The 15013-nt window shown below is 35.0% G+C and overlaps 4 protein-coding genes across 8 annotated transcripts; 1 reads left to right on the top strand and 3 right to left on the bottom strand.

The window, feature by feature from the left end:
- Positions 1 to 2278, bottom strand: LOC124951139 (dynein light chain Tctex-type 5-like). Its single transcript, XM_047498968.1, has 6 exons — positions 2203 to 2278; positions 1916 to 1983; positions 1451 to 1567; positions 993 to 1076; positions 709 to 905; positions 1 to 582 (listed from the first exon to the last, which is right to left on the bottom strand). The coding sequence occupies exons 1-6, from the start codon at positions 2276 to 2278 to the stop codon at positions 417 to 419; spliced, it is 708 nt and encodes a 235-aa protein (XP_047354924.1). The 3' UTR covers positions 1 to 416.
- Positions 2279 to 4551: 2273 nt separating this feature from the next.
- Positions 4552 to 7186, bottom strand: LOC124950978 (zwei Ig domain protein zig-8-like). Of its 2 annotated transcripts, XM_047498622.1 has the most exons (7): positions 6527 to 7186; positions 6160 to 6383; positions 5867 to 6071; positions 5624 to 5774; positions 5390 to 5538; positions 5065 to 5161; positions 4552 to 4780 (listed from the first exon to the last, which is right to left on the bottom strand). In XM_047498622.1, exons 1-7 carry the CDS (start codon positions 6612 to 6614, stop codon positions 4672 to 4674), a joined length of 1023 nt encoding a protein of 340 aa, XP_047354578.1. In that variant the 5' UTR covers positions 6615 to 7186; the 3' UTR covers positions 4552 to 4671. The 2 variants fall into 2 exon arrangements, with proteins under 2 accessions (XP_047354578.1, XP_047354579.1); XM_047498623.1 differs by lacking the exon at positions 4552 to 4780 and having other exon boundaries at positions 4995 to 5161; positions 6527 to 7184.
- Positions 7187 to 7534: 348 nt separating this feature from the next.
- On the bottom strand, positions 7535 to 10994 carry LOC124950958 (molybdenum cofactor biosynthesis protein 1). 4 transcript variants are annotated; one of them, XM_047498569.1, is made up of 8 exons: positions 10754 to 10989; positions 10351 to 10655; positions 10124 to 10238; positions 9874 to 10041; positions 9537 to 9763; positions 9243 to 9467; positions 8935 to 9169; positions 7535 to 8612 (listed from the first exon to the last, which is right to left on the bottom strand). In XM_047498569.1, the coding sequence occupies exons 2-8, from the start codon at positions 10432 to 10434 to the stop codon at positions 7996 to 7998; spliced, it is 1671 nt and encodes a 556-aa protein (XP_047354525.1). In that variant the 5' UTR covers positions 10435 to 10655; positions 10754 to 10989; the 3' UTR covers positions 7535 to 7995. The 4 variants fall into 4 exon arrangements, with proteins under 4 accessions (XP_047354525.1, XP_047354526.1, XP_047354524.1 ...); XM_047498570.1 differs by having other exon boundaries at positions 10351 to 10678; XM_047498568.1 differs by having other exon boundaries at positions 10351 to 10989.
- A 1491-nt stretch (positions 10995 to 12485) lies between these two features.
- LOC124951038 (ATP synthase mitochondrial F1 complex assembly factor 1) lies at positions 12486 to 13718 on the top strand. The gene is made up of 2 exons (XM_047498752.1): positions 12486 to 12811; positions 13007 to 13718. The coding sequence occupies exons 1-2, from the start codon at positions 12574 to 12576 to the stop codon at positions 13612 to 13614; spliced, it is 846 nt and encodes a 281-aa protein (XP_047354708.1). The 5' UTR covers positions 12486 to 12573; the 3' UTR covers positions 13615 to 13718.
- The last annotated feature ends 1295 nt before the right edge of the window (positions 13719 to 15013 follow it).

Below are 15013 nucleotides of genomic sequence, written 5' to 3' on the forward strand. Positions count from 1 at the left end.
ATAGGTATAATCGATCGGGACTTCAACGGGGGGTTCATTGTATTTCAAACATAAAGAAATAATGTCATATGAAATATCGCAAAGTAAAGAGAGCAACGTACGAAATAGTTTTCGAGAGTAACTTTTAAACGTTCGGACCTCAATGATTTTACGAACATGAATTTCAAGAGCGAAAGTACGTAGCGTCTCTTGTCGATCTTGTTCGCGTAATAACAGGAAAATATGTGTATTAGGATCGCGCTCGTACGGAGAAGAGGATAAAAGGACACCTGCTCTACGTTGCTCGGTAACACCAGACGGTCTCTACGGGTCGTCGCTAAGGTTGAAGCTGGAGAAATACGCAGAGAGGAATAGAGGAACAGACACACACACACACAGAGAGGGAGAGAGAGAGAGAGAGACAGGGAATTTCGTTTTCATTCGTAGTAAAGACCGAACACGCAGCACCACGCGTATATGTGAGAATTTTCGAAAACGTAGTACGAGTAATTGTCACGTTCCACATCCCAGAGGCACTGAAAGGCGGAATGTACGCTTTGCCCCATACGTTGTATGATAGTCACTTGTACCACTATTTTACATCTGCGAAGAGAGAACGGAGAAACGAAATGTATATATAAGTATACGTAAACTAGGAACTAACGACGTCTTTTCGTCTCCTTTAGAGTCTTTTCGGCTCCTCTATTCATATTTATTCGTATTTTATACCTATCGTAATCTCTCTTGTTGATCGCTTTGAAGACATCGTTGGAAATCTCCATAGATAACTTGGAGGCATTATCCGACTGATAGAACGAGAAGAGTGATAATTTATTTTCCATTACGGCAGAAACGATATTGTCGACCGTCTCGACGCAGAAAGATCTGAAGGGTTTCAGGCGATACGTGTTTTGATATTTTGGTATCTGTTTGTATACAAAACAAGAAACATTTCGATTGCTTCCCATCTTGTTATTTCATTCTCGTTCTCGGTGACCTTCGTCGATACTCACCTTTAATCGATTCCCTCGCAAATGAAATAAGAAACGGCTTGTAGTGGGCACGATCAACAATTTTGACAAAGTTTTCTTCTTATCCTGCAGACGTCGTACGAGAGAGTATTTTAGTCAAGTATTAAATCATTGATCAACGAAGAAGAATCTAATGTTATTATTGGCGTTTTAGCGAGAGAGAGAGAGAGAGAGAGAGAGAGAGGGAGAGAAAATAGTCAAAACTCGCAAGCGGTGCCGATGTATCTTTACAAGATGCCTATCTCTTTTAATGTGCGTTCCTCTTTAATTTCATAAGCTTTTATAAGCTTTTATAAGCTTTCGACAAAGATCTCTTGTTACGAAACATTCTATGTTTAAGTACACGTAAATATTTACATTTTATACGTTAAAAGTCTAACGTATTTCAATATCTATTATAAAAACCGTATATACATAACCTAAGCTGACAATATTATTACTGATTTATAATCGTCATGATAAATTCCCAATCCTTCCTCAACGTTGACCAAGGATTGCTTCGAAGATAATCGAATGTTTCGTTTGCTGGCGATTGAGGTCATATTAATCGTCAAATTCTAAACGAATTTACTAAACGTCTAAAAACGATTTTTTATGGGAATAAGGAAGAACGACTTGAAGAGAGCAAGAAAGCAAAATTAGCTCTGAATCGTACGATTTTTTAACGACTCGTTACCGTTTCGTCGTTGATACAAATTAGAAATTATTCAATTAAAAATTATTCAAACAAGAAAATTCATTTGCTTCATCAAAAAGCATTAGTTTACAATTTTGAAATATTCTCTTTGAATTCAACAGCACAAATTCTCGACTTTTTAATCGCCTTGTCATAACAAGTAGTCGCTTTGAAAAGTTTGTTTCGGTAAGGATAAAGAGAGTCGCGCTAAAAGACTGAGAGTTTGTACTCGCAGCTCATAGTCGACGACGTCGGAAGAAACTTTTTTCAACCATGGATCTCTATAAAGTACTTTACCTGGAAAATGAGATTCTTTATATTACGAAAGAAAATCGTACGGAAATAAAAATTAATCGGTCGTTATAATTCATTTTAAAGATATAAAGAAGTCTTTCATATTGGCAAAGTAAAATCGTTATCGCATTAGAGAAATTCAATGAGTCCAACGAGCGCAAAGAAATCTCGAGACTAGTCGATAAACAATCCATAAGATTTCCCGGGTATTTCTATTTCTACTTCCATAAGTAAGTTGGGCGAACGTGTCGTCGAACTCGTCGACTAACTCGATAAAACTCTCGTTCGGTACAGTCATCTCTAACCAGCCACCATCGGACCCCTTCCTTTTCTTTCCCACGGTTAGAAAATTCGTAAAGTACTTTACAAAAAGTTTTGTCTTTCTCGCACTCGATTGAATTGTACCGACGATGATAACCATTTTCTTTTTTCCTTTCTTTTCCTTTCTTTTCTTTTCCTTTCTTTTCTTTGCTTAATCCCGAACGCGGATAGTTGTACGTCTCGAGGAAGTTGATCAAAAAATCATTTCGCGATCGACCCTTTTAAGAAAAAGCAGATATATTAAAAGAATATTAAAAGTTTTTAACAATCGCTTTTATACGCATCGAAGTTCGATTTGTCTTTGGCTAATGAAAAGTGTTAAGACGAAAAGAAAAAAATTGCACCTATCTTGTGCACGTAATTTTTCGGCCATTTTCACGATTATTACATTTATAGCGTACGAGTCTGACATTTTTAAAGCCAGCGAAATGTCACGTACGTGCTTTCCATGTACTTTAGGATAATTCACAGGGTCAGATAAAATGAAAGGATAGACGAGGTTATAGTTTAATTTATCTGCGAAATAGAGTGAATTGCAATCACGTAACGTCGAGAATAAAAATACTTTTTTTCTCCCTCTCTCTCTCTCTCACACGCTTATAGCCTTTTTGCATTGTCGGATTTATTATACGAAGATATATATATATATATAAAGTTACGAGAGAAAATATCGAGCATTTTTTGCTATTGGGTTAGAGTATTATGTTCATGTTTACATGTAAAAATAAGCGGAAGAAAACGTGTAGTCGAGAAGAAAGCGAAAAAATACCGGACTGTCGGAGCTCGCGCAAATGTAGGGTAACCATGATTTTAAAGTATTGTCGAAAACGTCTCATACCTACTTGGCTCGTGCCATTTCATTCACGTACACGCTTTTATTACATCCACGGATCTATTCCCTGTCGTGTCCTTCTCAACCTTTACTGGGTGAAGCTTCGCCAAACGCGTGAAACTCCTCGATAAAGGAGGCATTTGCGTGTATAGTGCATTCCTTGTATAATTCAATTGGATTTTCCTTACTCCATGCGTGATTCCATCCTGCGTTCTCCTCTCTCTCTCTCTCTCTCTCTCTCTCTCTCTCTCTCTCTCTCTCTCCGTTTGTCAAAACTTTTTATAACGAACGTAAAGAGATCGCAGAAAAAAGAAAACGAACAAGTGCTTTGCTTTTTTGTACTTTCGCATAAAAATGTTCCCCATGATAAAGGTGAAGGTGCAGGAGAGTGTGGGCGGTTTTTGCATTCCTTAAAACTGCACGGTCTAATGATTACCGGAGTACAGAAAGAGCAGATATGAATTATGCATCAACGGTTAGGCGAAAGCACGTTGAGAGCCAAAGGCCAAAGTATTAAGCGTTTTTCCATGGGGAATATTTTTAAGCGTCGTACAATGACGTTGATACACTATCGATCATCTAGCTTACACGGTCAACTCCCTCATAGAGAACACAACGTGACCGCATGTCTTTGGTGTTCCGCTAATTATAGGCAGATCGCATAGAATCCATTAATGGAGGGTCAACATGTCATTAACTAAAGAGGAAACTGCAGTAAGCGTTGATAAGTATCATCTCATAACGCTTAAGGTATCTGACGAAACTTCGTAAAATAATAGGATTTGATCGAAGGTATTCGTAGTAAAGTAAATAAAATCGAATAATGATAAAGGATACAAAATATAGTCTGTTAAATTTAAAGAATACTTTGCGTAGCTTACTCAAAGTTTGACTGATAGAGGAGAAAGTCTTCGATGAGATTCCTTGCACAAGGAACAAGGAGAATCTCATGAATTTACATAGCCGATGTGTCTGAGTTTCCGTTTCGTGGTGAGCATCTAACAGATGCTTCTGTGTGATTTGCATAAAATGAGGCCAGTACTGGGTACATCCGTACCGGCACTGGTGGGACGTGTGTGGACACAGGAAGAGACAGAAAGAGGGAGCATGGCGGGAGAGGAGGAGGCAGATGAAGATCGAGAGAAAGAGGAGAGAGGGTAGGAGAAAACGAACGCATATTCCGACCCCGAGTCTGTCCTTTCCCCTTTCATTATTGAAAACGTGACCCCAATTCGTCGATGATAATGCTATTATCGGCAGAAGGAAAGGCCCTTGTAATTAGGTAACTATAAGATGAACTTGCAAATTCATTCAAGTTTCGAGAGACTCGTAAGAATCGTTGAACTCCCTGCGAAATAAACGTGACGTGATGGCACTTTCCTTCTCGATTCGACGACTTTCCAAAATATATTTTAATATTATAATTTCAAAGAAATTTATTAGGCCGTAGCAATGATACATTCCAGGATCGACATGCAATGATATAGATCGACGTTAATCTACAGCGATGAGTTTCGAGACGATGAACAACACGAAGATCATATGGGATAAGATGATGTATGTGTGTGTGTGTGTGTGTGCGTGCGTGCGTGTGTTAGCTGTGTTCCTATATGGCAGCGGTCAATGGAGTGGATTACATGGTATTTTCTAAATCGATAGAAAAGTGAATTTTTTACATATTAGGTACACATCGAAGTTCGCGATCACAGTTCCATCCGCGCACCATCCTCTTAGGTATATATATATATATATATATATATATATATATATATATATATATGTATATGTATATATATATATATATGTATATATATATTAATATATATATATATATATATATATATATATATATATATATATATATATATATATATATTACAGGAACACGTCTCGTTCGTTCGATATATAAGATCACTGGAAGCATCGCTCACCGAAATATAACGATCGGTAGTACGATCGTGAGGAATAAGACTATCCTTCTGTTGACACTATCGCTGCCTCCATGCTGCATCGCCGCGGGATGTTCTCCTGCGAACAGATTTCAAGCTAAGCGCTTACCAATATCAGCGACGACATAGGAACGTTTCAAATACGGAAATACTTCTCTCTCTCTCTCTCTCTCTCTCTCTCTCTCTCTCTCTCTCTCTCTCTCTCTCTCTCTCTCTCTCTCTCTTTAGAACTACGAATATCGCAACATTTATCTACGTAATCCAAAATAGAGGAAATTCTTTGTACTCAAAGAGAAATCCATCTCACCGTTCAACACGTGAACCACCACGCTAGCTGGAGCAGCCTTATTTGAGAAGCACGTGTAATTGCCGCTGTCGTTGAGTAACGCGCGCGTTATTACCAGCATGCTTTTGGTAAAGCTCTTGCCCTTTTCGGTTTCCAAAGAAACGCCACCCCTATCGACCGTAAGAATTTGATATAGTCACTTTGTAATAGCGAGCGTTTCCTCTTGATACAATCTATCTCCTTTGTCTGACGCACCTTGGACTATCAAAGTCGATGACCGAACCCGCGTGATACCAAGTCACGTTACTCGGTGGTACGTCCTGCATGTCGACGGTACAGGTCAAACTGATTTTACTTCCCTTCTTCACGTATACCTCTTCGGAGCCAAGGATTTTTGCTTGTACGTCTTGCGCAACGAGAAACGTTATATAGTTATCAATTTATATATACCGATGTAGACAATTTGATAATATTTCATTCAACTAATAAGTTGCTCACCCAAGACCTTCAAATTGACCGCTCTGTCCATCTTTGGCTCGGTATTAACTTGACACTCGTAAATACCAGCGTCCTCGGGTTGCACGGAATCTATACGTAGGTCCCAATTTGGCGATTTACCGATTATCGCGAATCTCTTGTCGGCGGTATAAGTCGTCTCCATGGACGTTAGGATCCTAACGTCCTTCTTTCGCATCCAAGATACCTGAGATAAGAAATTTCACGTTGAAAGATTCGTTCCGTTCTTTACTTTATATCCCACATCGTTAAATATGTTAAAAGGAAGGACTCACTGTCCTGTTTTCTAAATTTTCGACTCGGCACGACAACACGGCGAATTGACCGACGGCGACCGTCACGTTTTGTGGAAGATCATCGGAAAAATATGTGTGCCTTTTTGTACGATAATAATGCTTGCGCATCTCGTTGTCAATACGTTCGCCGTAAAAATATTCCAAAACAGGTGAATATCCGTGATCTTCTCTTCGTCTCGATCTAACGTCATCCGCTATTATCCCTGTATGTGGTAGAAACGTTCCGTATTAAAAATCAACGTCACTTTTCACACGACACATGAACAGAGTCGATCGCTTAATCGTCGACATCGATATTACGACGAACGAAAAAAGAAAGAGTTGAAAGGGAAAACGTTTGGTCTACCTATATCGCGATGACCGAAAGATGGTTCCGCGTGTAACAGGTAACCGATTCCTAGCAACAGTAGGACCATGCCGTGGAATGGTGCCATTTTTTATACTCGACTATCGTTCATCTTTGCTCATAGATCTTCGAGCTTTCTGGAATGCACGGCATTTTTAATTATTATCCTTTGCAACATTTAAAATGAATATTAATCTCCCTCTCCTATCACGAAATAGATAATAATTTTTTAATGGATCACGATCCGTGCCTTCCCCCGTTTCTCTTCTCGAAACAAAATCTCTTCGAACTTAAGCCAGACGTCGAGAGATATTTCTTTTTTTTACACATTTCACCGCGACGATATAAGTATCGCTGACGCGAACTGAACTTTCACCGATCGAGGAATGATCGTTCGATCCTATAAAGTCCGTATCATTGATCGAATGTAAGATCGTGCGTGCGATTAAAAAAGAAAAAGAAAGAGAGAAAAAAAAAAAGAACAAAAATTACGAGTTAAAACGTATCGTGAGAAAAATCAGCTCGAGATGATATCGACCAAGGAAATGATTTATATTCTGTAGTGTCGTTTAAAAAAAGAAAAATCGACTTAAGAACGATCTTCCCGGCAATGCGCTCCGGTAGCATCCGAAGTACTAAAGAGTAACTTCTCTTAGTGGAGGACTAAAAGCTCGAATTGTAGGTACATCGCGCCCGCGCTGTACTTTCCGCATCTGCGATTGCGCTCATGAGAACTTATCACGTATGACGATAAGTCTTTTCTTTTTTTTTTTTTTTTTTCACAAAAAAGAATATTTATCTTGCAAGTCGTTCACCAAATCTACCTCCTTCGACACATTTCCGATTGTCGATACTTACTTACCATAAATGCATCTTTGCTATATATTTCTATTACGATTCTGCATCGATACGTTTTCGACGACGACATAATATCGGATATTCGGGATACATACGGGATACGTCGAATGGGATATGTACTCGAGTTGGATTTGGATACAAAAGTCTGTCGTATCGCGTCGTCTTTCCTTTCTATTGCTGATAATTTATTTCAATAAATCATTTTACAATTGTTGCTTCTTTTTTCTTTTTTACAGCTGTTCAACATTAATGCAGGAAAAAATAACCAATTATTTATATATCAACAATAAATGCTATATAAAGTCTATCAAAAAATATATACAATTCATAAAAATTTGTAATATCTTGTTCCTTTTATCCCTTCTAAATACTGATAAAAATTTATAGAAAATAACAAACCGTATATAATGACCGAACATTGATAAATATTATCGTATAAAATTCTACTACTATAGATTAATATTAATAATCATTCTTATCAAAAATAACGGCCTAACTTTCTTATACATTATATTACATTGTTACCACATATAAGAATAAAAAAGTTTTATAACAATTTGTACTTAAAAAAATATTCAACATCGACATTATCTACAATGTATAGCACCAATTTAATTTTTTAAATAATTACTTTTAGTACCACCCGTTTTCGATACTAATTCTATGTTGGTTATTTTCATCGCGTGTGTAGTAGCTGCGTGTTTACACATGTCGTAAATTGTAAGTCCGGCTACGGATACGGCTGTCAAAGCTTCCATTTCTACTCCAGTTTTTCCACTACATCTTACCTCAGCTATAATTTCTACTAGATGCGATTCTTCGTTTAACCTTAAGTATACATTTACATATGATATATTTAAAGGATGACACAATGGTATTAATTCTGAAGTACGTTTAGCAGCCATAATACCAGCCAATTGTGCCACAGACAACACATCTCCCTTTTTCACATTATTTTCTGCTATCAATTGACTTATAACCGGTCCTACATGTATCTCTCCTCTGGCTATTGCTACTCGTTTGCTTTCATTTTTACCTCCGACATCAACCATATTAGCTTTCCCAGTTTCATCTATATGAGAAAATGTAGAATACGTTCTACAACTTCTAGCAACTCGATGATTCTGAGAGAAGAGATCCGAACACGGTAAATAATTCCGCCAACAGAAGTTTTCCAATATCTTACGTTGCACTTGCGTTTTATAATAAGAGTTTTCTTTTCGAATAACTGTATGAAATAAATGGAATTAATCATTAATCAATTAAATTTGTATTAATGTTTTTACGCTACTAAGAAGTGTCTAATATAGCGATAACGTCTGTACAGATATTAGAAAAATACTGTTCTTAGTTATATCATGTATATATATATATACATATAAATCCTCGATTCGAATAATCTACATTTAACCACCGATTAAAATCATTGGTCTGTTTTCCATTTGGGATAAATTGAACATTCCTGAAACATATACGGTATAAACGCTATCGCTTTTTACAAAATAATTAATTTTCTATTTAAATGAATAAACGGTGCATGCAAACATTACCTGCATGCTGCTTCTTCTTTCCCCATATTGCGTTACGAATTATATTCTTTAAGTCCTCCTCGGATCCTCCACTTCGAAGAACGTCGCGTAATGAAACTTCACTTTTTCCTTCAAATAAACAAACTTTTAAATTTCCATCTGCTGTAATTCTTAATCGATTACAGGAGCTACAAAAGTTATGAGTCATTGATGTAATGAAGCCAATTTGTCCTGTAAAACCGGGGACTTGATATGCCTAATAAAATAAAGGAAATGAATTATTAATTATGATATTTTAACTGTTGCTTAGATAAAGCAAAATAAAAAACCTTTGACGTATCATTTGGCTTATTTGAAAGTGCTTGAAATTCTGGATAAGTTTGCCTAATAATATTTTTCATTTCATCAAATGAAACCATTTTATTTTCTTTCCATTCGTTTCCATAAAATGGCATGTATTCTATAAAACGTATATCCAATGGGCGATCTTTGGTCATATTAACAAAATGAACTAGTTCATCGTCATTAAAGCCTCTCATTACTACACAATTCACCTGTCGAAAACAAGGCGTTTTTTTAATAATGCATTGTAATTGTTTGGAAAAAAAAAAAAAACAACTTACTTTTACTGGATTATAACCTAGTTGAACAGCCAAATCTATTGAAGCCATTACTTTTGCCCATCCTTTCCTGCGCGTAAAACGCTCAAAACGGTCTGCTTTAAGAGTATCAAGTGAAATGTTCAAACCATCTAGACCTGCTCTTTGAAGAGCTGGCAATTGACGAGTTAATGTTAAACCATTTGTTGTAATTGCAACTTGTTCTAAATTTTCCAACTTCTTTAATTCAGCTAAATATATTTAACGAATATAAGTATTATATATATATATATATGTATATATGTATATATGTATATATGTATATACGTGTGTATTCTATATCCTAATTTATTATAGTTACCAATAATATCAACAATATCTTTGCGAACTGTAGGCTCACCACCTGTCAATCGTATTTTACATATGCCTTCCTTAGTAAACAGATCTGCTAGCCTGATTATTTCTTCGGTCTTTAAGATTCCATCTTTCGCAGTTAATTTTACACCTTCTGCTGGCATGCAATAAGTACCTGCGTTTGAAAAAAATCTTATAAATATGATGCAAGATATTTTATTGTTCTAAATATAGATAAAATTCATAAAATTACATACAACGAAGATTACAACGTTCTGTAATTGAAATCCTAAGATATGTATGACGTCTTCCAAATGAGTCTGTTAATATGTCATCGTTGTAGGTGTTTAATTTTTCTCGAAATTCTTTTATCTGAAATAAAATTGATACATTTATAATTTTCATGTCAAAGTGTTCAAAAGTGTATTCTATTTATTATTACAATTGTAAACAATGAACGTGCATAAAATGTTTTTAAGCTTACCCTGTTTGAAGGATTGGTAGAGGCTTTACTTGATGCATTTAAAGCATTCAGAAAGTTTCTACCTACGTGAACTTTACGAAACATCTGTGTAATATATAATAAACTCAAGATGTAAACATAACCTATACTATCACTCAGATTATACTACATACACTTGTTAATTTATTAAAGAAAAAAAAAAAAAGTGAATGATTTTTGTATGGTAAGTAACATATGCATAATTATTCATCGACTTATCTTTATATTGTTATCTGTGGTATACGTTATAAATCTTTCTCAACTCGATACTACGTAGCTTATCTTTTCTACAATGAGGAAAATTAAAGACCTTGAATATGAGAAGTTATATGATTAAATTAATTCTGTTTAACTGATAACGTTTACATCACTACATTCTACCTACATTTACTCTCCCCCTTTCTCCCTCTCTCTTCTTCTCCTCATACTATTCATTTCGTAAGCATGTATAATATTATTACGTATAGCCACAATTTCCAAGTATTTAAATAATAATTAGAAGTTTGAAGGAGTATATAAATTATACGTTCGTGATCCAAAATGTTTAAAAATATATTATGCATAAATTTTCTAATATTTAGACGTGATTCATTTGAACTTTATATCAAGTTTTAGACTCTTCCAAGAATTTACACGTATGAGTATATATAAATATACGTATGGGAGAAAATTATAGATCAAATCATATAAAAGTTTGTTGTGAATGCTTGTCATCAAGCCTGATTCTAGGCATTCATATGACCGGATGTGTGTAACGTCTGTATAGAAGCAAGTAAGACAGTTTTTTGGTAGCATTATAAAAATGGACATTTTTCAAGAAATTATATAGATCAATGTTTGTGCTCAGAATTAATGTAGGTCAGCAGTGTACGAATACACAAATCAAAAAATTCTTTTTTTTTTTCGACATATTTCAAGCTTTCCCGCTTATATAGATAATTGTTATATATAGATAAATGTTGCTTCAGCTTCTTCTCTTAGAGCATATTCCCAACTGATTTTCAACTACTTCCAAACTATAATATTCTGTTTGAATTGATATTTTTTTCTTTTTAATATTTACAAGCCATCTAAACAAATAATAATAACTATTCGTTTTATTGATTATAAATATATATATATATATATATGTATGTATGTACATATTTGTTGGCACGTAGAAAGTGGAGAGAAACTACGTCTGTATGACGAGAGCCTTTGTATACACAACGGTTTGTTAACTAATTAATTAGTAGTTAGCTGTATTCATCAAAATTATTATTAAAATTTTTCATGATTCTTATGTGCTTTTAAATTTAACATTACATGGCACTTTCTGAAAATAGAAAACGAAAGAAATATATTTATTGACTAGCGATGTACCAAAAGCGGCGCTGCGCGCATGCTCGGCGGGAATTATTCAACCGTTCTGACGTCGTATACGACGCCATATTTATTTTCCGGATATCAGAGGAATTTGTATCGTTCTTCTGATTACTAATAATCAACATATTTTTTTCTAACGTACACCTTCTTACAGTACATTCATAGATTCTTTGAAGCGCGTTTTCTAACATGTGTCGTTAGCAGGTCGTAGTATTATTGTATTTTAAGAAATATTTGTGAAAGAAAAAATCATCAGTCTTCGTTTATATTCCGACGAGTAAACATCGTAATTTTATCATGTGGTATAGATGCATTTAAACAATGAATACTTTCGATAATTTCTCATTTATTTTTAAACAATGTATAATATATATTAAACACTGTAAGACGATTAATTAATATCTAAACAGTAGTGCATTTGTTCTTGGTGGCCGCGTGCACAGTGCGATTGATAGAGTAGTACGTTTTTTTTGTACGAGGTGATTGTTAATAAATAAACTAGAATCAATCGCGAAGTATAGAGTCAGTGTTGTTCGTCATAATTATTGTAGTTAAAGTGTTGTGACGATGACCATTGCAGAACTTCGTAAAAGGTAAGTCATTTTTTTTAAGTTGTTATTATAAATCAATGACATATGCCAGCGGAATTAGTCAAATAAAGCGCGCGAACAATATCTTTATCTTCATGGTCGAGACACTGTATGGCGCCAGGAGTACTGAGAAGTGAACATTTTTAATGGTTTAGTAGCGACGCTAGGAATTAGGTGGCAATGCTTGTATAAACGATGTGTGAATTCTGAAATAGGATTGTGGAAAGAAAGAGGTTAATATTTGTTGATAATGAGGTTATGGTTTTCCTCAATATCTCGTTGTTCTCCATATATCACAGGAAATAAAGTGTCTGTAACGTTTAGAATAATAATGTCTCGAACGAAGACTGATCAGGTTTTAGAAAATTTAAAAAATAATCCATATTTTGACAAGTATGCAAAGAAAATCGCAGAACTTCAACAAATAAATCCGGATTTATTGAAAGAACGCATCGAAGAAGAAGAGAAAAAAGTGCAAAAGAGAAAAGGTATGGGTTTACTATTGCGTAGTTTGCTATTGTCATTCTCATTTCTATCTGTTTCGAAAGGTACGATCGATAGATATTTCCTTTTTATTCTTTTATATCGTGACATTTGATTCAAATATAATCGTATTAGATTAAATATTATTCAGGATTAATTTATATAACAATTAGATTCATTGTATTTTTGTTGTATTATAGAAAAACAAGAAGAAGAACGTAGTATCTATCGAGCTAAAGCAAAAAGCGAAGTAATAGAGGGATCGCATACCAAAGAAGTACGTTTAAGCGATATAATGAATATGGAGATGATAAAGGGAAAGGCGAAAGAAGAAATTGAAGAAATTTGGACTGAATATCATAAACAAAAAGATTACATTTGCGCGACAATGGAACCTGAGCAGTACGAAAGGATATTCGATTACGGAAAGAAATATCCTTTGTTTCTATTACCGTTACCAAGAAAACAGGGCTATGAATTTTTTTTAAGTCAATTCCAAGGGAATAAAGTTTATATGACGTCTCTTTTATGGTATCAAACACACAAGGAGAACGCACCTGAATGTTTAACCCTAACTCATTACACAGAATTTAAAGATAGCAAGGGCATAGTACTGATGCGCGGTGAATTTGATTTGAATTTTTTAAATTGTCAGGAAGCCCAATGTTTAGCTAATGAACTTCAGTTATATTATACAGGAAAAAGTTCAGAAAGGTTGAAATTAATGGAAACATTTAATAACGCACCTAATGATTTTAAATATAACGATCTTATCAGTCAATTGGAAAAAATATCTTTTGTAACGTAATTATATACTAATGGTTATTATGTTAACGCTAGAGCAGTAGTAATTTTATGTATTTTTATTTGAGGAAACATATAAAACGTATTAAATATCGTTTGAAAAGTTGACTAAATAGGTCATATTTTAGATCGTAAACGTTTACTATATAAGAGTATAGAATATTCGTTGGTAAATGTCGATGGTTTCGAAGAAGAGACGTGAAATTGGTCGTACGAGCAAACGTATCTTCTCCCTTATATCCCAGCTTATATCCTTCAAATTTAAATAGTGATTCGGAAATGAGGGAGAAAAAGGGCGTTTGCCCTTTTCTCATACATCGTTCAACTTTGGATTTCTAAAGAATCGTACGAACGATATCGATTATCTATGTCGATATAGATGTGAAAAATATTAGCTTTTTTTTCTTTTTTCTTTTCTCTTTTTTTCCTTTTCCTTTTTCTTTCTTTTTTTTTTTTCCTCGATATCCTGGATGGAAAGGAAAGGAAAGGAAAGGAAAGGAAAGATGACAAGTTTTATGATCGACGAGCCGACATAAGCCGAAAGCCGTAGCATTAAGCGTTATAGAACGAGACGTTGAAAAATAAAAAGAATGAACTATTGGTGTACTAGATGAAGCAATTTTGAGGAATGCATATGTTGATACGTGCATCACAAATTTCATCATTGCGATCTATGAAGTACGTAACGTCGAGTTTCGCTCATTAAATGGAATATTTATTTTAATCCACTGAACGGGCCGCTAATTGCGAGTTATCGTTCTCGCTCGGAATGAAGAGACCCAATATTAAATTATACCAATCTATTATCAAATATCTATCATATTTATGTACGATATATATATATATATATATATATACATCATTTCAATTAGTAGAGACAAAGCAAAATAGATCGAAAGGGATGTAGAGTTTAAGCGGGAGGGATTTCTCGTTATGAAAAATGAATTCTGACGTCAATTTTCGATGCCGCAATTTCAGGCGAGAAAAAAAATATATACGTGTATATAGTTAAGAAAAAAGAAATAAAAAGAAGAACGTTCCGTGGCATAATTTTACAAGCATAAAGAAGGTAGGTGCGTGGTGGTCTTCGACAAAATGGTTAGAGAAAAAAAATGTATCTAGCCGCGTTATCGTGGAGGCAAAAAGCGAACAGCTTAAGGGGTCGTTAAGCGCATTATATGCATCGTTTGTAGGACGTCGCCGTCAAATATCGTTATCGTAGGTGGAAAAAATATGAAGGCACAATATTTTTCATAGGAAGGACAAAGTGGTGTGTTCGGCATCCACCACATGCTTCGGTTTTACTCGGCTTGGCTCGGCTTGGCAGAGGAGTCAAGCAGGTGGTTTGTTTGTACGCCATGCCGGTTCTCACGGTACGGTTCGTTTTTTTTTCGTTCTAAGCT

The sequence above is a fragment of the Vespa velutina genome, chromosome 8 (genome assembly GCF_912470025.1).
Source record: "Vespa velutina chromosome 8, iVesVel2.1, whole genome shotgun sequence".
Lineage (NCBI taxonomy): Eukaryota > Metazoa > Arthropoda > Insecta > Hymenoptera > Vespidae > Vespa > Vespa velutina.